Consider the following 23,839-nt stretch of genomic DNA (forward strand, 5'->3'; position numbering starts at 1 on the left):
AGGTCTGAATTAAAACATGAAAATTGAGATAAAGTCGGTTTTTAAAATTACGATAAATCGAATATTTTGAAATTGAAACAAAAAATTGATTTAGAAACCGTTTTTTTAGTAGACATTCGAATCACCCCTTACAATATCAACTGATAAAATATAATAAAGATTGTTTAGACCATCTGCAAATGATGTCAAATTCTAAGTAGAATGACATGTAATTAAAATTAAAAATAAAAAGAAGCTCCAACCAATAAGTTAATTCTACCTGATGGATTGACATGAGTCTTTTGGTGTCAAATTTGATAGAAAATAATCATCGCCGGATCCTTTTGCTGGGGATCCGGGGATCTCGTAATCGTATATGTTCATCGTACATCGTGCGGTCGATTTTCGTTAGGTACTATTTATATTTAATTTTAAATTTTAAATGATTTCTAACCGTACAATGTACGATGAACGAACACGATTACAAGATCCCCCAGATCCCTAGGAAAAGGATCCGGCGAGGATCCTTTTCCAAATTTGACATATGAAAAATGTGTTGTCAATTAATTCTTGAATTATTTTATTGTGTGGATCCCATTAATGAACCATTTGTAAATCTTAAAAATTTATTTTAATTGATTTCTTTTTAAAAATGAATCATACAAATATCATTTATAACAAAAAAAAAAAAAAACCATATGGATTGGAAGGAAAAGAAAAGGCTAATTATATTAACACCCCACAAATTGTTAAATAAACCACACAAACTTAATACACCCCACATTTGTTTTTTCACTTAAAAATTATCTTAATACACCCGACTTACTTTTCCATAATACCCCCACACCCCACATTCTCAATATACATCTTATATTTTGTACATACACCCCACATTTTCTTTACATCCCACATTTCTCAAATCTTATAACACTCATTTTTAATTTTCAGGAATTGAATCTAACCATATGAACACTCAAAGATGAATATGAATATAGACGTTTAAATAATGTAGCCAACGCAAGATTAAATAATTATCGATGTCATCGAAATCACTAAAACAATGAAAACTATGAAGTCTTACCTCATGTGAAGCTCCTGAAACATCGATTTCGTGTTCCATTCGTCAAAAACAATTTTTCTTAATCAACATGTTTGATAGTTGAGAAGATAAATAATACGCTAAAAGTGATTTGGGGTGTATTTATAAATCTTTATTTTTTTAAAAACCTAATAAGGTCAAAATTGTCATTACATAGTAGAGTAAATAAGTAATTTAATATTAAATTTTAATGTGGGGTGCATTCAACATTTTGTGGGGTGTTAATATTAAAACTTAATACACCCCACATTTGTTTTTTCACTTAAAAATTATCTTAATACACCCCACTTACTTTCCCATAATACCCCCACACCCCACATTCTCAATATACATCTTATATTTTGTACATACACCCCACATTTTCTGTACACCCTACATTTCTCAAATCTTATAACACTCATTTTTAATTTTCAGGAATTGAATCTAACCATATGAACACTCAAAGATGAATATGAATATAGAAGTTTAAATAATGCAGCAAACGCAAGATTAAATAATTATCGATGTCATCAAAATCATTAAAACAATGAAAACTATGAAGTCTTACCTCATGTGAAGCTCCTGAAATATCGATTTCGTGTTCCATTCGTCAAAAACAATTTTTCTTAATCAACATGTTTGATAGTTGAGAAGATAAATAATACGCTAAAAGTGATTTGAGGTGTATTTATAAATATTTATTTTTTTTAAAACCTAATAAGGTCAAATTGTCATTACATAGTAGAGTAAATAAGTCATTTAATATTAAATTTTAATGTGGGATGCATTCAACATTTTGTAGGGTGTTAATATAAAAACCCAAAGAAAATTTGACATTGTCACAACCATGGTCTAAAATATCCATAATATCCCGATATTTCCATCGAAATTTCCATGTTTTTGGACTACCGATATTTCCGATATTATCGATATTTTAGACCTTACTAAGTCACTCATGTATCTTACCATGCAATGTATAAAGTGTAAAATATTGTACTAATTCATTATATATAAATGATTATGGTGTGTTTAAACTTCTTTCATTAATTACTACATATTTTCTATACTCACAATGTTTGCCAGCTTGCTATATAATCAACTTAAATCAGTTATATCTATCATGCAATGCATTTTCTTCCAATTTTTTGTGATAAACTAATAGATAATTGACTAAATAAACATCTTGCAAAGTTTCAATAAAAATTTCCAAGTTTTTCTTATAATTTCCTTGGTTTTTATTCAATTTTTATCGATATCGATAATATCCCGATATTTCCATCGAAATTTCCGTGTTTTTAGACTACCGATATTTCCGATATCATCGATATTTTATACCTTGGTCACAACAGCCATTAAATTAATATTTGACATTTATCTTTGACATTTCCATTGGAAATACTCTTATAGGTAGAAAGTCAAGAGTGGTAATCCTAATGATTATTATTATTTTGACATAAGTACAAGATTAATGGGTATATTATGTATAGGGGTTTTTTAACTTTAATTTTTCAAGAAGATTGAAATTTAAAATAAACCTGGTGTTAGATTAGAGAATTATTATTGGCACTCCAAAAATTTCTTTTGTTATTAATGGGTATATTATGTATAGGGGTTTTTTAACTTTAATTTTTCAAGAAGATTGAAATTTAAAATAAACCTGTTGTTAGGTTAGGGAACTATTATTGATACTCCAAAAATCGTTTTTGGCACTCCTTACAAGTGTATTTTTCTTTCTAAATATAGAAAGTTTGGAGTGCTAAACGAGAATTTTGGAGTGCTAATAACAATTCCCTTAGATTATTTATTGATTATAGTCTCTTGATGTGTTCTTAATTCAAAATAATTAATGTGTATTTTATTTAATGCCTCCCATTAAATATTTAAATTTATTAATATACAAATTTTAATTTATTTTTTGAAAAAAAAAAGTTTTTTAATTTATTAATTTTATTTAACATTCTTGAAATTTGAAAGACTCAATTAATGTATCTAAATGTAAGTACCAAAATATTAGTACCGAAATGTATTATATTAAATTAAAGTATCTAAATGTGTGTACCGAAATATATACACTAAAATGTTAGTACCAAAATGTATATACCGAAATGTATTATATTGAATTAATGTACCTAAATATTTGTACCAAAATGGATGTACAAAAATATGTGTACCTAAATGTATACACCGAATGTATTATAATGAATTTAATGTACCTAAAGGAAGAAAACAAAGTACATCGAAATATATTGTATAAGAAAAATTAGTAAATCTAAATGTTTACAACAAAATATATTACGATTAATGAAATGAAAATGAAAATTATAATGAAATAAAATTAATACATCAAAATTAAGAAGAAAAAGAGAAATAATTAAAACAGCAAAATATAATTAATAAATAAGATGATTAATGTATCAAGAGACTAAAATTAGATTTTGATCTTACTCATGGTTTTAATCTAAAAGTCATATTTGACAATGATTCGAATAAAGTTTTCTATTATTTATTTCTGGATTACGGGAGCCGACATTTGGATTAGTGAGATGTTTTAATTTAAGACAAGAGTGACCAGACATAATTATGTGGTATAAATACTTAATCCTCAGAACAAGAACATGCCTGCCTGCCTTGTGCCTGCTGCAATCGGATCGAGCTTCAATATGTATATGTCGTCAATTTTCGCACACACCAGTGAAAGTGAAACCAATCACCAGAACGAAAACTAATATATATATATATATGAATTATATCAGCAATTAAGGAACATGTGATGTCAGTTAGGTAGTGGATACAAATTTGATCAAATCATATGTATGGTTTAGACTTGGATTTGTTAGTAATTTTAGAATCTAAAAACCTTCAAATGCGGTAAGTTTTGCTTAAGTCGGCCTACACTAAAACACAAGGCTGTTAAGTGCAACACAGGTATGAACCAGGAAACTATATCAGCTTCAATTCAGCAAACAAAAAAATAGGATTATGGTATCAAAACAAGAAATGGGGCATGAATAAGGAAAGAAAGTATATCAGACTACTCAATGAATTCAGGAGAGTATATGTATCTCCGATTACACGATGCAAGTACGGGGAACCCGTGTGCGTGCCAATGCCATTACATGGCCTTCCTTTTTTCTCGATTCCTTTTTGTTTCAATTACAGTATCATAAGGGAAAATAGAAATAAAAGGAAGAGATTCTAACTTTACTTTGGACAAATTGTCTATGCACTTCACGTTCTTCTATAATCCTCGTATAGCAGCTCGGTGTAGAATAATGTCTATCCACTTCATCTTTTGCAAGGCAAAGCTTATATGCAATGCATAAATCTTCAAAGAATAGTTTGTTAGGATATACAACGCAAAGGCCTTTGTCTTCAACATTCGCCATGCTTTCACCAGAATGAGAAAAGGAGTCTGTTTCTTCGAACGAAAAGAGCAGAATCCAGACTTAACCTTACCAAAACTACAAGCGATGCGCCAACAGGTCAGGCAGCGTTATCTTCCCAGAGTGGTTCTGGTCAAGCTTACTGAACTGATCGCAGATTTGCAGTATATCTTTCTCCCCTATCTTTCCCATCTCTTTAAGCTTGTAAATAACATACTCTGACTTGCTGAAATGAGCAAGCGAATAACATATACGTGAAACTAATATGCATAGCGAATAACTTTCAGAATTACTCCTGTTGATCAATACAAAGACTAAAAGGAGGATCCATATAAATTAGTGTTATTACTCACATTTCTGTACCAGGATTCTGGTGTCCACTACAATAGCTAAGCATCTTCATTACATCGATGCAGCTAGACGTTACATATTCGACTAATTTCATACCAAAATTAGAAGATTGAATCTTCAATTGCCAACTCAATTCACTCCAAACAATTTTGTCTTTTGGAGGCTCTAATTTGAATTTAGTACATTTGGTAAGTTCACAGTACATGCTCGCAATGTTACATGGCGAGGCTTACACTTAATTTGCAGGATATCATTATCATTCCATCAACATACTAACGATCCTCCAGACCAACGGTGAATACAATACTTATGCTAAACCGTCACTGTTATTCGTATCAGAATTGTTAGAGTTTGCTAGATTTGTTAGGTGAGCTGGCAGCTAATAGTTAACCGTGATGAGAAAACCATTCATCAACTCTTGTCATTCTTTACTAAATAAGCAATGATATTGTAGGTTACTTCATCAGTAAATCCACTGAAAACTTCTAAAACAGATGACAATTAAAAAGTAGATGAAGATAGGATGGATGGAATGGAAACTCACCTGATGAAACCATGGTTATTGATGTCAGCAGCAAGCAGATCCTGGACAGTGATATCCCTATGCAAAACCCAATTCATAATCCTCCTGTGCCTCTTGTCGACCCTAGCCTCCGCTAAATACATAAACGCCCGGGCCACCGCCAATGTCGAAAACAGAAGCCACACGGCGGCAAAGAGCCTTCCTTGGAGAGTCTTGAAGGCCCTGTCTCCATAACCAACCGTTGTAACCGACATAACAGACAAGTAAACAGAATCAATCCAGTCCAAATTCTCCACAAAACACAAGACCAAAGCCCCAATGCCGATGCACAAAACCACGGCTCCAAGCGCCAGGCCAACCTTGAGTCGGATCCTCATCCTGCCCTTTGCCACATCGACGATATAGTTCCTGGCGGAGAAACGACGATTCCGGGAAGTCTGACCCATTTGAATTCCGGTCAGGATCATATTTTCTTGCAAGTCGAGGACAAAATTGACAACCCCACTCAGCAAAATGTCGATGAAACCGAACCCGAAGAGCACAAAGACGCAGGCGAAAATCTTGGTGAGGGGAGTGGTGGGAGCAATGTCACCGTACCCGATGGTGCACATGGTGACTATACAGAAGTAGAGAGCGTCGACGACCGGGTGGGTTTCGACACCGGAGAATTTGTCCCTGTTGAAGGAGTAAATTACAACGCCGAGGGAGAGGTAGACGAGGAGCAAGAAGACGGCTTGCCTGATGATGGAGGTGGAGTCGGATTGTGGTTTGGGGACCTGGGTTGTTGGGTGTGGATTGAGGTCTCGCATGACGGCCATGGCGGGGGCCGTCCTGCAGCGGTGGAGAGTGCCGGGTCTCTTCTGATGGCTGGCATTCGGGGCTCCTGACGAGGAGGGCTGCGGGTCTGGTTGGTGGACATGGTGATGGTGGGGTTGTTGGAGGTGGCGGAGATTAGGCTCGCTGTGGGAGGGAGAGATTTTGAAAGAGAAATCATCAGAGTCAGGGACTTGAACAGTGGGGGTGGGGGTGGGTTGGAGGAGTTGGTGTTGGGGCCCTGTTTGGGAGCCGAGAAAAGGCTCCCTTTCCATCGGGAAAAATAAGGGAATAGATTCTCTCTGTTTGGACCTTGGAGTTTGGAGTTTGGAGTTTGGAGTTTGGACGGTGGAGGGAGAGTGGCAGTAAGTAGATAAGACGGTGAATAAAACTCATAAACTTTGCTTCAAACGTATGCTTAGTTTTTGCCTATTTCGATCAAAGTTTGGGACTTTGAGCATTGGCTTAGAGGAGCCCCCTCTTCCATTAAAGGGCCAAGGGACTCGTTCTACTGTTGAAAAATGAATTTCAAATCATAAATATGAATGAGTAAATTATAATTCATAATGATTTTACTATTAATTGCATTGACGTATTTTATAATGAAATCCAACATGCGTACCGTGCATGAATCTTGAAAACTGAAACAAAAACAAAAAAGAAAAGATTAAGTATCATTAAGGACCTTTGTGGGAATCACTTTAAATTTTAATAGTTCGAATTGTCTACTTTTAATTCGATAGTTCAAATATGATTTTTGAAAAAAGAGTACGATATTCATTGAATGGAGAAGAATATAAACAAAAATAAGGATAATGTGCATACAATAACCTCGATAAAAAACTTGTCGAAATTTCAATATGGTTGAAGGAAAAAGAGTGTGCACAAACAACTTACAGAGTTAGCTATCGTCAGAGATACAATAAATTACACACTTTAAAAATCTTTAGGATCTCAAATTGTAGTGAATAAAATATGCGAACATTGTATTCCAAGAAAACAAACAACTATATTACAAATCCATTTAGTTGAGTGGTTAAATAATTTTGGGTTTGATTTGAGGGAAGACCAAAAAAGTGGTTCGGATAATTGAAACACAATTGTAGTAATCCCTGCAAGAGTGTTGTTATTTGAAGAATCCCAATGCCATACAAACATTGTAAGGCCTCATGCAATAAAATTTGCAGTTTTTTTTGTTGCAATTTTTTATTGGGTGATTTGTTATACAATCAATAAAAATTCTAATATTAACAATATATCAACAATATTTATATTAATTACAAATAAGTCAATCATGTATTGCAATATTTACTTAAAATTGTAATTTATGTCGCTACAACTGACACCCACTTCAATTGACACAAATTTCTTAGAGTTTTTATATTTTGAAATAAGTTAATACAGCTCAGACACTATGTTGCAATGTCTATGTCACATCCCGGCCCGGGTCCACCACATCCCAGGCTCGCTCTACCACCGTAACACGATATTGTTCGTTTTGGGCTTACCATTCCCTCACGGTTTTGTTTTGGGAACTCACGAGCAACTTCCCAGTGGGTCACCCATCATGAGAGTGCTCTGGCCGGCCCGGGTCCACCACATCCCAGGCCCGCTCTACCACCGTAACACGATATTGTTCGCTTTGGGCTTACCATTCCCTCACGGTTTTGTTTTGGGAAGTCACGAGCAACTTCCCAGTGGGTCACCCATCATGAGAGTGCTCTGGCCTCCTTCTCGCTTAACATCGGAGTTCTTACAGAACCCGTAGCCAGTGAGCTCCCAAAAGGCCTCGTGCTAGGTAGGGATGAAAATATATATTTAAGGATCACTCCCCTGGGCGATGTGGGATGTTACAGTCTATTTCTTGATTCTGTTTTTTATATTTGGATTCAGACACTGCAACTCAATATCCATTTACTGGTTTCGTTTTTTCCATCATTCACATGCCTCCTACACATACTTTTTTATATTTGGGTTCAGACAATGCAATGCAATGTTTGTTTCCAAGTTTTTTTTTTTTTTTTTTGATTCAGACGTTGCGCTACAATGTCCGTTTTCTGGTTTTTTTTTTTTTTCATTACTCAAACGCCTCCTACGCTTTTCACATCACACGACTCTTGATTTTTACATTTGGATTGAGACACTATAATAGAGTGTCTGTTTTTTTTTTTTTTTGTCAAAAGATAGAAACTTATTGAATTTAAATACGAATGATTACATTTGCATCTTCTACTAAAATATTAAAAAGAAACTTCGGACCTAACTCATCCCAGCCAAATCTCCCGCCATGCTTAACTACGTGTGCCGCCACCAAGTGAGCTGTAATAAAGTGTCTATTTATTGGCTTTGTTTTTTACATTTAGATTCAGACACTGTAATGCAATGTTCGTTTCCTGGTCTGTTGCCTTAAGTTGAGCAGACTCTTCCATGTTAATGAAGGGCACGAGAGAGAGGATGGTAGAATATTCATGTTCTAACTATTTATAATAGCTTTTGTTAATTTTTTATTTATAATAGCTTAAAGCCTATGTGGCATTAATCATTGATGTCATATCCCGGCCCGGGATGTGGTGGAGGTCCGGGTCCCGGGCTCGACTCCACCGTAGTACGATATTGTTCGTTTTGGGCCTCGACCACGCCCTCACGATTTTGTTTCTAGGAACTCACACGAGAACTTCCTAGTGGATCACCCATTATGGGATTGCTCTCGCACGAACTCGCTTAACTTTGAAGTTCCGATGGAATTCGAAGCCAGTGAGCTCCCAAAAGACCTTGTGCTAGATAGAGATGAGAATATACATATAGGGCTTACATGATCCTCACCCCTAGGCGATGTGGGATCTTACAATCCACCCCCCCTTAGGGGCATGACGTCCTCATCGGCACACTTCCGGCTAGGGCCCTCGCCACATCCTTGGCTCGACTCAACCGTAACATGATATTGTCTGCTTTGGGCCCCGACCACGCCCTCACGGTTTTGTTTATGGGAATTGACACAAGAACTTTCCAGTGGGTTACCCAGCATGGGATTACTTTCATGCGAACTCGCTTAACTTCGGAGTTTCGATGGAACCCGAAGCCAATGAGGGATGTGACAATTTGGTATCAGAGCCAATCTCTGGCCTGAAGTGTGCCGACGAGAACGTCGGGCTCTTAAAGGGGGTGGATTGTAACATCCCACTTCACCCAAAGGTGAGGATCCTAGGAACCTTATATGTACATTCCCATCTTTACATAGCAAGAGGCTTTTTGGGAGCTCACTGGCTTCGGGTTCCATCGGAACTCTGAAGTTAAGCGAGTTTGCACGAGAGCAATCCCATGATGGGTGACCCACTGGGAAGTTCTTATGTGAGTTCCCAGAAACAAAACCGTTAGGGCGTGGTCGAGGCCCAAAGTGAACAATATTGTGCTACGGCGGAGTCGAGCCCGGAATGCAGTGGGGGCCCCGGGCGGGATGTGACAATTGACCTATGCTTAATTAAGTAATAAAAATGTGTCATTGATTGAGTCCCAAACAAAAATATGCCCCTAATAAATGGCTAAATAGTAAGTTTTTATTAATTTTTAGCTAAATTACCTTCTTTTATTCAACAATATTGTACAAAAAAGAGTAAGTGTTTAATAGTTAAAGATATGTAATAATTTGGATAAATGGCTAGTAGTGTGTTAGCACAGCGGCGTACCTTGATTGATAAAAGTATATGCAAGGCATTTGCAGCTTCAAGATTGTAGATGCAAATTTCCGCCTGCTTCTTCTTGGACAAAATTGCACCTACAAAACAATTAACACCTTAGGATCAAGGCCAAGAGCCTCACGTGCCCACGATGAATTGGGGGGGGGGGGGGGCATTGGCCGAAGAACATCCGATGCCAAAGTTAGAATTTCAAGAGAAAAGTGTTTGGAGAGTATTGGGAATTTTGCAAGTGTGCTGGAATGATCTTTTGGTGAAAATGGGAGCCTATTTATAGGGATAGGGTGTAACTTATGGTTTAATGTGTGATTTAATGGATTAATTAGGCAATTAATTCATTAATTGGTTAATCAACACATTTTTGGAATAAATATTTTAGGGGTTATGTAATTTATATGGGATGTTTTGAAGGTTATGAAATAATTACCTTGTGGAAAATATAAGATGAGGATGGATGAAATAACTTTGAATTTGTTACCTATTTTGGGCACTTTTGATTTGGTTGAAGGATGATTGCCCATTGCTCGCGCATAGGAATCGCGTTGTACCTCAAGGGTATTTTTGTCCTCTTTTGTCCAAAAATCCATGTGTCGCCTTGTGATTATTTTTGGCTCCATAAATGCCCCCACACCTGTTGGGCTGCTCGTAGGAAAGAGCAGCAGGTGTAGAGATCATCTTGCTTTAGGAAACATAGGACTACTTCCTATTTTGATGTAGATTCTCTCTTTAATAGGAAATCAGGTCCTTCGAGGAAAAGGAAATAAATTTCTCTCAAAGCCTATTTAAGTCCACCTTAAGTGGGTTATTAAATCAACTCTGGAGAGCGATTTATTCTACCCTACAAGAGAGAAAGAGCTTAAATGATTTTTGTTCCCCCTCATCTAGCAATCTTCTATATCTTGCCCGTGCAAAGGACCGTCCTTCGTTGATTTCTTCGTCTTCTCCGTGCCGTATTGATGTAAGAAAAATTTAATTTTTTATTGTCTTCTTCTTGGATAGTGCTATTGCGGGGCAGCCGTCAGGGTGGTGCGGCACGTCAGCTGGCAGGGGTCAGGAGTCGGCTCGGCATGAGCCAAGGAGGTAGTGTGGCAAGGGCTATTGCTTGTGTTGCTCGGCTTGATTAAAGCCAAGGATTAGCTCGGCATAGGCTGAGGAAGTGGCGTGGCATGGGCAACGGTTTAGGCTGCCATGTCTGGGCTGCTTGCCAAAAATGAGAAAATTGCTTGAGTTTGATTTCTCAGCTGCCGTAGATGGAGCAGTCAAAGATAAAGCTGCGAAGATTGGAGCTGCTGAAGATATAGTGTTGGATGAGTGAACTGTTAAGTGCAAAAGTGGCTGCTGCCTTTGACCATTTGCTGCCTAGTTGATTTTCAATCATTTGATCTTTTAAGCTATGTGGCCTTTTCGCACTGGAGAGCTTACCCAGATGGGTGTCGGGGAATTAGTTTACCCTCTCGCACTGGAGAACAATTATTTTACCCTCTCACACTGGAGAGCAATTAGTTTATCCTCTCGCACTGGAAAGCAAACCCATATGTGTGTTGGGGAATTGGTTTACCCTCTCACATTGGAGAGCAATTAGTTTATCCTCTCGCACTGGAAAGCAGACCTTTTTGGGTGTCGAATAATTGTTTTACCCTCTCGCACTGGAGAACAATTAATTTATCCTCTTGCATTGGAGAGCAGACCCATATGGGTGTCGGGGAATTGGTTTACCGTCTCGCACTGGAGAGCAATTAGTTTATCCTCTCGTACTCGAGAGCATGGAAGTCGTTGTCGTGAGTGCAGCTGAGGAAATCTGGATTGCTGGACAACTGAAATAATCCTCATGTTGCGAGGTCTTGTTTGGCGAACTGCTTGAGATTTCAAACTGTTTGTGGAACCCACGTAAGGGTGTAAACGCAGTGAGCTGCTCCCTAAATTATTGCGCCACCATTAGGTGCTTCATCTTGTGCCCTTTTGAGGCTTGGTTGGCGTGAGAAATTACACAATCGCTTGGTCAGGAGCCTTTCTACTTCTTCTTGAATTTTCCTTTGTTGGGGTGGCAGAGCTCTCGACTGCCCCCGATCGTGATGTGCTGATCTAAGCTGTTCTTCCATATGTTCGGCTCGTCTATACCGCGGTTGCAGTGGGTGTGGTATGTTCTTAGCAGACGAGTGTGTAACTCACAAGCTGCTAGTTGAACTTGAGCCGGATTGAGTGAATGTTTCTTTCCGTCTGTTGTGCTGCCTGTTTCGATGTGGATGTGAATGATACTCCTTGCGAGCCTAGCCGCGAATGAATACTTTGCTTGGAAGGCTGCTCATGTTGATTATCGGAGTGCGTCCTCAACCGTGAGTGTATGCTCATCTGTGGGCCTAGTCGATAGTGCACGCTCCTCCGCGCGCTAAGACGAGAGTATATGCTATCTCGGGGGCCTAATCGGGAGTGTACTCTGCCCAAACGCTCGGTTCATGGATGGTTGAATGGCTGCTTGTCGGGATGCTGTTGAAGAGGTTCTTCATCTGCCCTTGTCTTACTTTGGGACACCTCGTTTGGGGCACGTTGCATCTTGGTGCGCTGCAAAAGCTGGTTCACCAAGGTCATCTGCTGTGCTAGGGCGCTTGTCAACTCTATGACTTGTCGAGACAAGTGTTGTTCGCCATTTGGATTGGAAGAGCTTGGAAGGAATGTGCCTCCTTAAGCAATGGAAGGGTGGTAGACCGGGCGCGAGATTTGAGTTAAGAAATGTCAAATCCGTGGAGAAATGTGGTGAAAATTCCCCCGACTCAATGGTAGGTCCGGATGGTTAAGATAGTTTTAGGTCGACTTAGGCTGCTTGGAAGGCCACGAGAGCAGACTGGGCCACGAGAGCAGGCTATGCCGCAAGAGTGGCCTGCTCTGCGGGAGCAGGCTAGGCCACGAGAGTGGGCTGCTCGGCGTGTGATGTACCCGGGTGCGAGGCTTGAGCTTTACTTGGCAACACGTTAGGCTTGGAAATGCATTGGGCTTGGAGTGACATGGCTTGGGTCATGGTCTTGGTGCCGTAGGCCTTGGATGACAAGGCTTGGGCTTGCTTTGGTGGCACGACTCGGGCCGTGGTAGTAGTGCCATGGACCTTGCCGCGGGTGGCCACCATAGTGACCATCGCGGTGGTTCCCGTGGTTGAACCTCGTGGTGGTGGTGCCGCTCCCCTTAGGATCACATTAAGTCTCGTGGATCGCTGCGGTCCCATTTCTTGAATATTGGAATTTTCACTCATGGAGTTTTCTAAATTTCTAGCCATTGTATTTCTTTTTTTCATTTTATCAAAAAATCTTTGCAAATAAAAAATTCTAATAATAAGAACGTACGAAAAATACAAGTGTACTAGAAAATAGAGAAAAAAACTTTTTATGCGAGAGTCTTCTACGAGTGTTAATTTCAACTCTCAATGAAATCACCAATTTATGGATGCAAATTTCTATCTTCTTCTTCTTGGACAAAATTACACATACAAAACAATTAACACCTTAGGGTCAAGGCCAAGAGCCTCACGCGCCCACGATGAATGGGGGGGGGCTTTGGCCGAAGAACCTTCGATGCTAGAATGATCTTTTGGTGAAAATGGGAATCTATTTATAGGGATAGGGTGTAACTTATGGTTTAATGTGTGATTTAATGAATTAATTGGTTAATCAACACATTTTTGGAATAAATATTTTGGGGGTTATGTAATTTATATGGGATGTTTTGAAGGTTATGACATAATTACCTTGTGGAAAATATAGGATGAGGATGGATGAAATAACTTTGAATTTGTTACCTATTTTAGACACTTTTGATTTGGTTGAAGGATGATTGCTCGCTGCTCGCATGTAGGAATCTTGTTGTACCTCAAGGGTATTTTTATCCTCTTTTGTCCAAAAATCCACGTGTCGCATTGTGATTATTTTTGGCTCCACAAAGATCACATCAACGTATGCATTTTCACTAACACGATTCATACTATTCAATATCGGGAAATTAAAGAAAGAGAGGGAAATGCAATGAAGGCTGCAGCGGATCACGCGGTGCACATGAGATTCAGCTAATTAACTGAAATTGACTTTAATAATTTGCTTTTTTTTTTTCACGGCAATATGATGATATTATAGTTGGGCTTTTACTTTTTCAGTAACTTGAACAAGAAACTCACCTTATAAATTTGGATAATTAGCAGGAATAATCATTCTTTGACACTTGATTGCAAAAATAATTAAGTGTCGTTATAGTATTGTTGTGTAATTGTTATGTCATTGTTGTATCATCGATATATAATCAATATGTCCTCGTTATTAAAAAAACATTTCTACAACTAAATGTTAAAAAGTAATCATTCATACTAATTATCCTATAAATTTTGACGAATGAATTGTAACAACTAACAAGAGTGACGCAAGCAATAAGATAGATGATGTTATATATAAGTCCTCGGTGTGTTGTATTTGGGAGGATGATGGAGTTTCAGCCCCAAACGTGGAAAATCCTTACCCACATAATTCCAAGCCTCCAAGCCCAACACAAAATATAAACTTCAAAACAGTTAGCAACCCATGCAGACATCATGCATGTATGTATGTATGCATATGGATGGCCAAAATGCGTGTGTGTTTTTTTTTTGTCAGTATAGCAACTAGTCGTCAAAGTCGGTTTAGTGTTTCATATCATCAATAAAGAGCTAGCCAGGAATGAGAAATCGCTTTCGAAGCATTTCTCTGGAGAGCAGGGAAAGTTGAGGACGAGTCGGATATCTTGTTTGCAGCATATATGTTGACTAGAAGATGATTCGCTAATACACAATAAGCTAGGTCATAGCTTTCACTACCTACCCTCTACCATTGTGATTGTTACCTGGTTTACACTTACACTAGTAATTAATGCACGATTCTTCTTGCTTTCTTGAGGATGAATTGCGCTCAATTTCACCCCCTTCAGCTTCGGAAGCACTAAAATGATCACGAGACAAGATCTGAAAAGATTTCGGAGGAGATTCGACAGCCAAATACGTGGGGACGGGCATCTTCGATGGAATAAGGGGCAGTGGAACCTCAAACGCCAACACCTGGATCGCCTGTTGAATTGAAGGCCTCATATTGTAATCTGGATGAGCACACCATAATCCAACAATCATCAAGCACTCCATTTGCTTCTTGTCAAAATTTCCACACAATCTTGGGTCAGCTGCTTCAATCACTTTCTCTTTCTCCACTCCACCACGTTCACTTCATTATTACTACTTGTTTTCAAAGCTGACAAGTCTGATTCCTTACTAGCCTTTCTTGTGATAACATATTCGGGAGCCATGTACCCCATTGTTCCCGCTAGAGCTGTTGTTTTCGGCTCTTTTCCATGGTCTACAAGTCGTGCTAGCCCGAAATCCCCCAATTTTGCATTGAAATTTGAATCCAACATAAGATTGCTGGATTTGATATCCCTGTGAAGCACACATTGCTCCCATTCTTGGTGGAGATAAAGCAACCCGGATGCTAAGCCTTGAGCAATTTTGTACCTCACCTCCCAACTCAACATGTTTTTTTCTTTGAACAAATGACAATCTAAGTTGCTTTTGGGCATCTACTCATAAACAAGTAGGAGTTTTTTTTCATGGCACCAACCAATGAGTTGCACCAGATTCCGATGCTTAAGTCAACTAATGATCCTTACTTCCGCTGCATATTCCTTCAATCCTTGTTTAGACCGTCTCGATATCCTCTTAACGGCAACAAATAAGTTCAAGTCTTTTATGAAGCCTCTCTAAACACCACCAAACCCTCCCTCTCCAAGCTTTTCTTCTTCCAAAAAATCACTTGTGGCACGAGCCAACTCACCATAGGAAAACTTCCTCGGGCGAGTCCCATTTCCAAATTCATCATCAATCAAGTTGCAAACCATAGCATCTTCTTCATCACTATTTTCCCGAGTTCCTCTTCTTGCACAAGATGAACCAAATCACAACAATCCCACCGACCAAGAATAAAGGAGGGTATTCAATTGAGATTTTGAAGGATTTTAATTCTTTTAATGAATTTATGGGTATTCAATTAGAAATGATTTTAAGTGATTCTCTGAAATTCAATGTGTATTCAATCAGATTTTAGGATAGTTTATTAAAATCTTTAGAAATCTGAGTGTATTCAATTAGAATTTTAAAGAAGTTTATAACATTCCAGGTATATTCAATTAGTATTAGAATTTAGAGAATTTGGAAAAGTTGAGGAATTAAAGGGAATTTGAGAGATTTTGTAATATATTTTAAGCATCTACAAATCAGTTAAACTTCGTAAAAATTCATGGATTTATAAATCTATCAAAATTTCTCAAATTCTCAATTGAATAGATCCTCCTAAAAATCCCCCAACACCTATCCCTACAGCGATTCCTATATTTTTGCCCTTTCCTGACTTATGTAGAGGAGAAAATGATCCGGTGCAGGGCAGCATATTATCGCCGGTTGCAGCGGAGAAGCCAGCAATGACCCTATCCCGCAAGTAGTCATTCACATTAACACTGTAATCAAGATACCTCATCACTTGAATTCCATTCACATAACTAGTGAAAGCCACGCTGAGATTTTTTGCCGTGGAATCATAATTAACCCTAGCACTGTTGATTTTTCCATCCACAATGCTACCATTCCATGGCATGGTAATTTTAGACATGACAGAGTTGATGTCGATACCTACATGTTCGCCCACGGGATCGTTAATGTCTGACTGATTATTCTGGTAGATGTCGAACTCAACCTCCACGTATGGTGGGTAGGGGAGGTCCATCCTAACACGGCTTGTCCTTGCATCAGGACGAAACTAGAAATTTAACTAAGAAGGAGCATCTTCAAAAATTTGAGCTTATTTTTTGGACAAATAAAGCTATTTTTTTTACAAATGCTGAAAAAATTAATTACAATGCTTAATTTTATTACTCTATTGTCTAATTTTGTCTTTAATTGTTGACAATCTAATGCTCATTTGTACTAATTAACCAAGTACATGCAACTCAACAAGGTTTAGACATTAGTGCGTGAGAAAAACATACAAGACGGAATGACATTTAAAAACTAAAAAAGGATTTTTATTATTTTAATATGATTAATTGAATAATCCGTAAAGCATGATTAATTGAATAATTTGTTATGAAACTAAAGGGATGAGAGGGGGCATGTGCCCCAATCAGGCCTTACCTCCCTCCGTCCATGCCTTGCATTCGGTTGTAGGTGAATGGAGCTAGGAAGAAAGTGAGCCCATTGGCGTGTTTGTGCTTGCCTTGTGAATCAATGACAAACGTGAAGTTAATTGTGAAATCGGCCAGCTTTCCGGTGGCTCTTTGGCGGAGGAGAAAGGGCTTGTAGTAGGTGGCTCGGCCGAGGTTTCTACTCTTGCTATCGTCCGCAGCTCCGCTACTGGTGAGTTGGATGAATTGGTCTCTGATAAAAGCTTGCTCGTCTAGAGATATGTTGCTGATACCGTTGGGAAAGCTGGGGAAATTGAAATTCAGTGGAGTTGCAGGATGGGTTGACAAAAACAAGAGCCCAGCAAGGAATTGAAGTTGCATTTTATTTTCTTTTTGGAGAGAAAGATGGATACAGAGAGTCGTTGACTGAGAAATTGTTTTATAAACTTGTAAGTCCCATATGAATGGATGAGGCGAGGATCCTCACATCACATCATGATCATTCATCGTACATCGTGTGGTAAGTTTTCGTCAAATATTATTTGTATTTAATTTTAAATAAAAAAATTCAAAATGATTTATGACCACTTGATATACGACAAATAATTAAAATGTGAGAATTCCTAAGATCCCCACAATTTGGATATCCAAATCCCATATGAATGACATCACCAAGTGGCAACTTCGACAAAAAGAAGATTGTTGACCCTCTCAAGTCTCACGTTGGAAAAACTGCCAATGCGGGAGTGGGACATTCAATTCAAATGCATTGGTCTCCTAGAAGGGTACGTACATAGAAACTCTCTTGTAACGATTTCTAACACATGAGATCTGCTAATTGGACAATTGGTTCACATTCTTGACATTTGTCATTGTTTATTAACCAACTGGCCACTAAAGAGAGCATTAGTTGCGAAATATTTTTTTCCCGTCTATGAGACAAATATTGGCTTTCGCAATAATGTAATTTGTGAGAGTGGTAAAAGCTTGAATAATTATTATCACAACAATCGACATGTCTGGTGGTTCCATATCTATAAGTCAGTGGACTACAATGAGGAGGAAAGGTTTGTCCGAGCATGGAAAATGCCGGAAAATTGATGGCTAAGAAAATATCTCTCTTTATTTTCTGGTCAAGGGTTAAGAAAAGATGGAGATTAATCGGGGATTCATGTCATGTACACAGTTTCACGGGCCTCATCAACGTTAAAAGTGAGGAAGTGAGAAAAATGATTTATTTCTTGTTAAATATTCAATATGCAGCATGTGCGAGCGTGCAGGTGACTGGTGTGTATATATACATTTACAAGAACATTCTGAGGAAATTGGTTAGGAACTTAAGCTTAGTGTTATGTGGCTTAAATTTTCATAATTGTGTAGAGGGAAGTCTTCCATATGACCTGTGTATGTGGAGCTGCATATTGTAAGAATAATCTGACCTTTTTGAACCCGAAAATGAAATCATTGGCGACTTCAATATATAGTAAGTTTTTGCTCTATTGCAAAAATAATATGCTCAATTTACAACAGGTCTAAGTTCAATAATGAACATCATTTTCTGTGATAGTAGGGACCAGTATTTATAGAGGCAAATACGATTCTCCTATTAGAACTCACGTAGAACACCAATAATCTCATTATCAAACTATAAGTGGTAAAAAACCAGTTTACATACTAAGTCTCATTCCATGTAAATTAGGACAAAGTAATCTTCTTCTCATAAGACTTCTCTGCACCAATTTGGATAAAATGGCTATAACAATCACTTTCTTACTCATATTCGTACATTCTCCCACTTGAGTATGAACCATGCTTCTAGCACAACTTTCAAATTATAATATAAGTGATAATTTTTACCACCTGCAAAAGTATGGTTAAAAACACCTAAAAGTACTTGTAAGAGAACAAGGTAATTGTAGTATAAGCTGTGGATGCAAATTTCTTCCTTCTTGATCTTGGACAATTTTTCACCTACAAAACAATTAACACCTTAGGTTAAGGCCAAAAGCCTCACGCGCCCACGATGAATGGGGGGCTTTGGCCGAAGAACCTCCGATGCCAAAGTTAAAATTTAGAGAGAAAGAGTGTTTAGAGAATTTTGGGATTTTTGCCAAAGTGTTGGAATTGGCTTTTTGGTGAGAATGAGAGTATATTTATAGGGATACGAGGTGGCTAGGGTTTTTTGGGTTTAATTTAGGTTTAATTAGGAGTTACCAAATAATTAGCCAATAACTCCCTAATTAACTTGGCTAATTATTTGTCATACAAAGGAAAAAAGGTAGAAGGAAGGGCTGACTTCTTTTGGGGATGAAAGCTAACCGGCCTTTTTGTGGGAGTTAGGGTAAAGTGAATGGTCTAAATGCTAATTAAGGGAATAATTAGCTAATTAACCCATTAATTAGCTATTTATCATTATTTTAGAAGGAATGTTTTAGGAATTATGGAATAAGTATAGTATTTAGCTAATTGATTAGCTAAATAATGAAATAGGAAATATATAAATAAATTAGGTTTTAAGTTGATACCTATTTTGGGCACTTTTGACTTGGTTGAGGGATAATTACCCGCTGCTTGCGCGTAGGAATCCCGATATGCCCCAAGGGTAGTTTTGTCTTCTTTTGTAAAAAAGCCACGTGTCGCCTTGTGAATATTTTTGGCTCCACAAATTCCCCCACACATGTTGGGCTGCTCGCAAAAAAGGGCAGCAGGTGTAGAGATCTTCTTGCTTTAGGAAACTTAGGATTGCTTCCTATTTTGATGTAGATTCTCTCTTTAATAGGAAATTAGATTCTTCTAGGAAAGGGAAATAAATTTCTCTCAAAGCCTATTTAAGTCCACCTTAAGTGGGTTATTAAATCAACTTTGGAGAGCGATTTATTCTACCTTACAAGAGAGAGATAGCTTAGAGGATATTTGTTCCCCCTCCTCTAGCAATTTTCTACATCTTGCCCGTGCAAATGACTGTCTTTCGTTGCTTTCTTCGTCTTCTTCGTGCCGCACTGAGGTAAGAAAAAATTAATTTTCCTTGTCTTCTTCTTGGATGGTGCTACCTCAGGGCAGCCGTCGAGGTGGTGCGGCACGTCAGCTGACATGGGCCAGGAGTCGGCTCGGCATAGGTCGAGGAGGTATTGTGGCAGGGACCACTGCTTTAAGCTGCTCGACTTGGCTAGAACCAATGGCAGCTTGTATGGCTGGGGCCACGGATTGTGGCGTTGTGGCGCAGTGTTAGGCGAGTCACATGGCTCATGTCTTTTTGGGCTTTTGGACATGACGCAAGCTAGGCAGGTGATTGAGAGAAATGAAAAGGTTACGGGCCTCATGAGCTGCTGGAATGTTGGGTTGAACTCCTCTGCTGGGTACCACTTATGGCGTTGGCTACTTTAACTATCTTCGTCAGGAGAAACGTGGGATGCTCCCAAAATAAGAGGTGAATAGGATCAAGGCGGATGCATTGGCTTGTCCAATCACCGTTGTGGATCCTACTGCAAGTGAAGGTGGGAAAAGGGATCTTCCCTGCCTGCTTAAGAGATGCCGACTGAGAAAAAACCAAAGACTTATTTCGCTGCTTATGCAAAGGATGAAAAGTTGATTGCTGCTTATAATCAAGTGATCCACTTCAAGAGAATCGTCGATAGGATTGAACCCCAAGTGTTGGAACTTCAAGGTATACTGAAGATTAACGAAAGTTTGAAGAAAGAAGTGGATGAGCTGCAGCGCGTCCATGTTGGTATTGGTGAAGTAGTTGGAGAAGTTGGTGCCCAGGTTAGAGCAGTCGGGGGTGATGCCGCTGCTAAGAGCTTCGCGGCTGCTGAAGGTATGGCGACCGAATAGTCGTAGGATGTCCAGCCTGCTAAAGTGTAGTCATTTAGGTAGCCTTTAAGATTTTCTTTGTTTTTCCTTGTAGCTCTTGTTTTGCTTGAACTCCTTCGGCCTTTGCTAGTCGTTTATAAACATGTTTTCCTTAACTTTTCTTCATTTTTGCTTCTTTTGTTCATGCCCTAACCTTTAGACTTGATAGACCAGTGGCAAGCATGCTACTTTTTATAAGCAGACAAGCTCGCGTAGCCTATGCAGCCGTAGGTGTTGGTGTAGAACTTTGCAAAGTTGTTAGCCATTGGGTTGGCAGCCGGATGCCTTACTTACAGAAGCAGACAAGTCTGCGTAACCACTAGGCTGCTAACCTTGACTTTCTCCAATTCCGTAGGTTGCGTAGCAAGTATCACAAGTCTGAGTTAGAAATAGGCTTAAAGCAAGTATCACTTGTCTGAACCTCCTGTAATAGGCTTAGAGGGAGTATTTCTAACTCTCATTGCAGAATTAGAGGAGAGTGTGAGGTTTTGGAAAGGGAAAAGTAGGAAATCGAAAGAGGGAAGCTGAGAGGGTGTTGGTGTATTCTTCAATTTGTACAAAAGGTTTGTTTGAATTTGTTAATTTTCTATTTTTCTTACCACCGCAACCTTGTTTTCTAGAAACCAGCAGTTTCATGAGCCTCACTTTGGCTCTTATTTCCTTTCAATCCATTTCATCGTTTTAAGAGTCTTCTTATATATTTGAAATTAGACATGACAAGGTTCAAAGCCCAATTTATTTCATCGATTTTGGATGAGATCTTCTATGGAAAAATATGATTTGAAAATGTGAAAAAATCTGGAAATCTGCAGATTTTCTGCAGAAAAAAACTGGTTGTGAACTCAACTTTGGGGCCTGATTATATCCTTCTCTTAAATCCGTTTTGAGAAACTCATAGTAGATTAGAAACTAGGTTTGTTTATCTTTAAAATCCAAGTAATTTCATCCTTTTCCATGGAGTTTTGAGGGATGAAAATAGGGTCACAATATGGGGACTTTGGTTTTCACGGGGTTGTGATGGGTATATTCGGGTAAATCTTTGTTAAGCTGAAATAGAATTTTTCATTCCAGTTTTATGCTAACTTTTACTTTTATTTATGTGATGTTAGGCCTGGGAGCGACTCCGGACACTTCGGAGGCTTAGAGAGGTATTATAGTTAGCTGGACAAGAGGTAGGGGCTCTATTTCCCGATGATAGATCTATATCATGGTTAATCTTTGTGATATTAGTAATTATATCTAATACAGTAGTAATGAAATGCTTGGGTGATTTTGAATCAATTGATTGTCATGGTTGTGTTTAGGGTTAATGGCTTCTTTTTCGATGTACTATATATATTGACTTTGTTAAATGTTGTTATGTTTTGATGAATGGTTGAGTTATGTAAAATTGTTGGACTGACTACGTTGAGAGTTACAATTATGTTTGTTAAATTGAAATGCTTTTGTTGCATTACATGTTATAGAGTTAAGTGTTGGGTTGTGTAAACTTGGTTAAGCAAAGTGTTGAAAACTTATATATGTTCAAGCGTAGGGTGAAGGGCTTGAACGTATAGTTGGGCGTCGGGGGAAGGGACCATGTTAATGAAACTGAAATTGCTAATAAAATTAGGGGTTAAGGGAGAAATGGGAGTTAATTTATATTTTATGGTATTCGGAACCAAGGGGTATAAGCATGGTATGGGACGTGCAGGTTTGGATGCCATAAATATAGGGAGACTTTGGATGCGGTCCCTAGTTATGAACAATCTTTGACTGAAACTTTGTTGGTTTTCAATTTTTGATCCAAGTCCCTAAAATTAATTGATAATTTATTTCTATGTACGTTACTATATTTTTTAAATTAAAAATTAAAATTTATAGTTGCTTATATTAATGAGATTTTAAATAAAAAACATAATTTGTGGGATTAAAAATATTAAAATATAAATATACTATTGTGTGTGTGTGTGTAAACATGGGTACATTCATAAAAAATAACCAAAAAATTATTGTATCAAAACATGGGTACATTCTTCAAAATGGGTACATTTAGCAAAAATAAAAATGGGTACAAATAAATTAAAAAATATGGGTACAATACAAATAAAACTTTAAAAAATATGGGCACAAAAATAAATTAATATATGGGTACAAATTAAAATTGAAAGGAAAATTGGTACAAATTAAAAAAGGGTTGCAAATTAAAAATGGGTACAAACTAAAAATAAAAATATATGATAAAAAATTTAGCCATAAATATAAATATACTAATTGTAACATTTTTAATATTAAATGAATATATTTATAAATAAAAAATATTTTATTATTGAAATAATTAATGATATTATTAATACAAAGGACCTTGATCAAAAATTGAAAAGTAATAAGGTTTTAATCAATAGAGTAGTAAAAATAAGGATGAAAACCTAATTACTCCTAAATATAAGTTAGCGGGATTAGAAGGGAGTGAGTTCATGTGTTTTTCTTTGTCTTATTATTTGTATTTTTTACCGTATTGTTTGAGGCTTGATACTTTGATTAATTGTGGTAAATGAACTTGAAGGACATATGGTTCCTACTGAGCATGAAATGCTCACACCCTATTAGCTATTGCAGGTACCGGTATGGCGGAACAAGATGATGACCTGTCTCTATATGAATAAACATATCCCATGTGTGCTGGTTTCCTAGTTGTACTTTAAATTAAGTGTTCTAGTATCTCAAGAGTGTGTTGTAAGAGTTGAACTCTTTAAACTCATGATGTATTAATTAAACAGGTTTAAGTGAACTTTTAGTTGGCTTTGGTTCCATCATACCCTCGTTGTAATATTTTAATTTATTTTAAATTCTATTCACACCCTAATTCGATTATCATTCTTATTTTCGAATTTGGGATGTGACAAGTTGGTATCAAAGCCCTAGGTTCGAAGAGGAATAGAATTAATTAAGTGTCTTAGAAGGGGTAGATGGAACTTAGGGTAAGACTTACTAGACATCCTAAGTTGTTTATGTTAAGTTT

At 37.7% G+C, this 23,839-nt stretch overlaps 2 protein-coding genes, 1 long non-coding RNA gene and 1 pseudogene across 3 annotated transcripts; 1 reads left to right on the top strand and 3 right to left on the bottom strand.

Annotated features, from left to right (window-relative positions):
- Nucleotides 1–4,066: 4,066 nt before the first annotated feature.
- LOC126582637 (two-pore potassium channel 5-like) lies at nt 4,067–6,581 on the bottom strand. The gene is made up of 2 exons (XM_050246799.1): nt 5,336–6,581; nt 4,067–4,666 (listed from the first exon to the last, which is right to left on the bottom strand). Exons 1-2 carry the CDS (start codon nt 6,400–6,402, stop codon nt 4,519–4,521), a joined length of 1,215 nt encoding a protein of 404 aa, XP_050102756.1. The 5' UTR covers nt 6,403–6,581; the 3' UTR covers nt 4,067–4,518.
- A 7,875-nt stretch (nt 6,582–14,456) lies between these two features.
- On the bottom strand, nt 14,457–15,820 carry LOC126582641 (L-type lectin-domain containing receptor kinase IX.1-like; annotated as a pseudogene).
- Nucleotides 15,821–16,100: 280 nt separating this feature from the next.
- On the bottom strand, nt 16,101–17,444 carry LOC126582642 (lectin CPL-like). Its single transcript, XM_050246803.1, has one exon. It carries the CDS (start codon nt 16,590–16,592, stop codon nt 16,137–16,139), a length of 456 nt encoding a protein of 151 aa, XP_050102760.1. The 5' UTR covers nt 16,593–17,444; the 3' UTR covers nt 16,101–16,136.
- Nucleotides 17,445–21,273: 3,829 nt separating this feature from the next.
- On the top strand, nt 21,274–23,620 carry LOC126582644 (uncharacterized). The gene is made up of 3 exons (XR_007609561.1): nt 21,274–21,401; nt 21,948–22,010; nt 23,437–23,620. It is a non-coding gene; the product is annotated as an uncharacterized LOC126582644 (long non-coding RNA).
- Nucleotides 23,621–23,839: the final 219 nt, after the last annotated feature.

Source organism: Malus sylvestris, chromosome 9, assembly GCF_916048215.2.
Source record: "Malus sylvestris chromosome 9, drMalSylv7.2, whole genome shotgun sequence".
Taxonomy (NCBI): domain Eukaryota; kingdom Viridiplantae; phylum Streptophyta; class Magnoliopsida; order Rosales; family Rosaceae; genus Malus; species Malus sylvestris.

Coding starts and splice junctions, on each gene's coding strand:
- LOC126582637 (XM_050246799.1), bottom strand. CDS start 6,402: ATGGAAAGGGAGCCTTTTCTCGGCTCCCAAACAGGGCCCCAACACCAA. Junction 4,667..5,335: donor AATAACCATGGTTTCATCAG/GTGAGTTTCCAT, acceptor TGCTCATTTCAG/CAAGTCAGAGTATGTTATTT.
- LOC126582642 (XM_050246803.1), bottom strand. CDS start 16,592: ATGGACCTCCCCTACCCACCATACGTGGAGGTTGAGTTCGACATCTAC.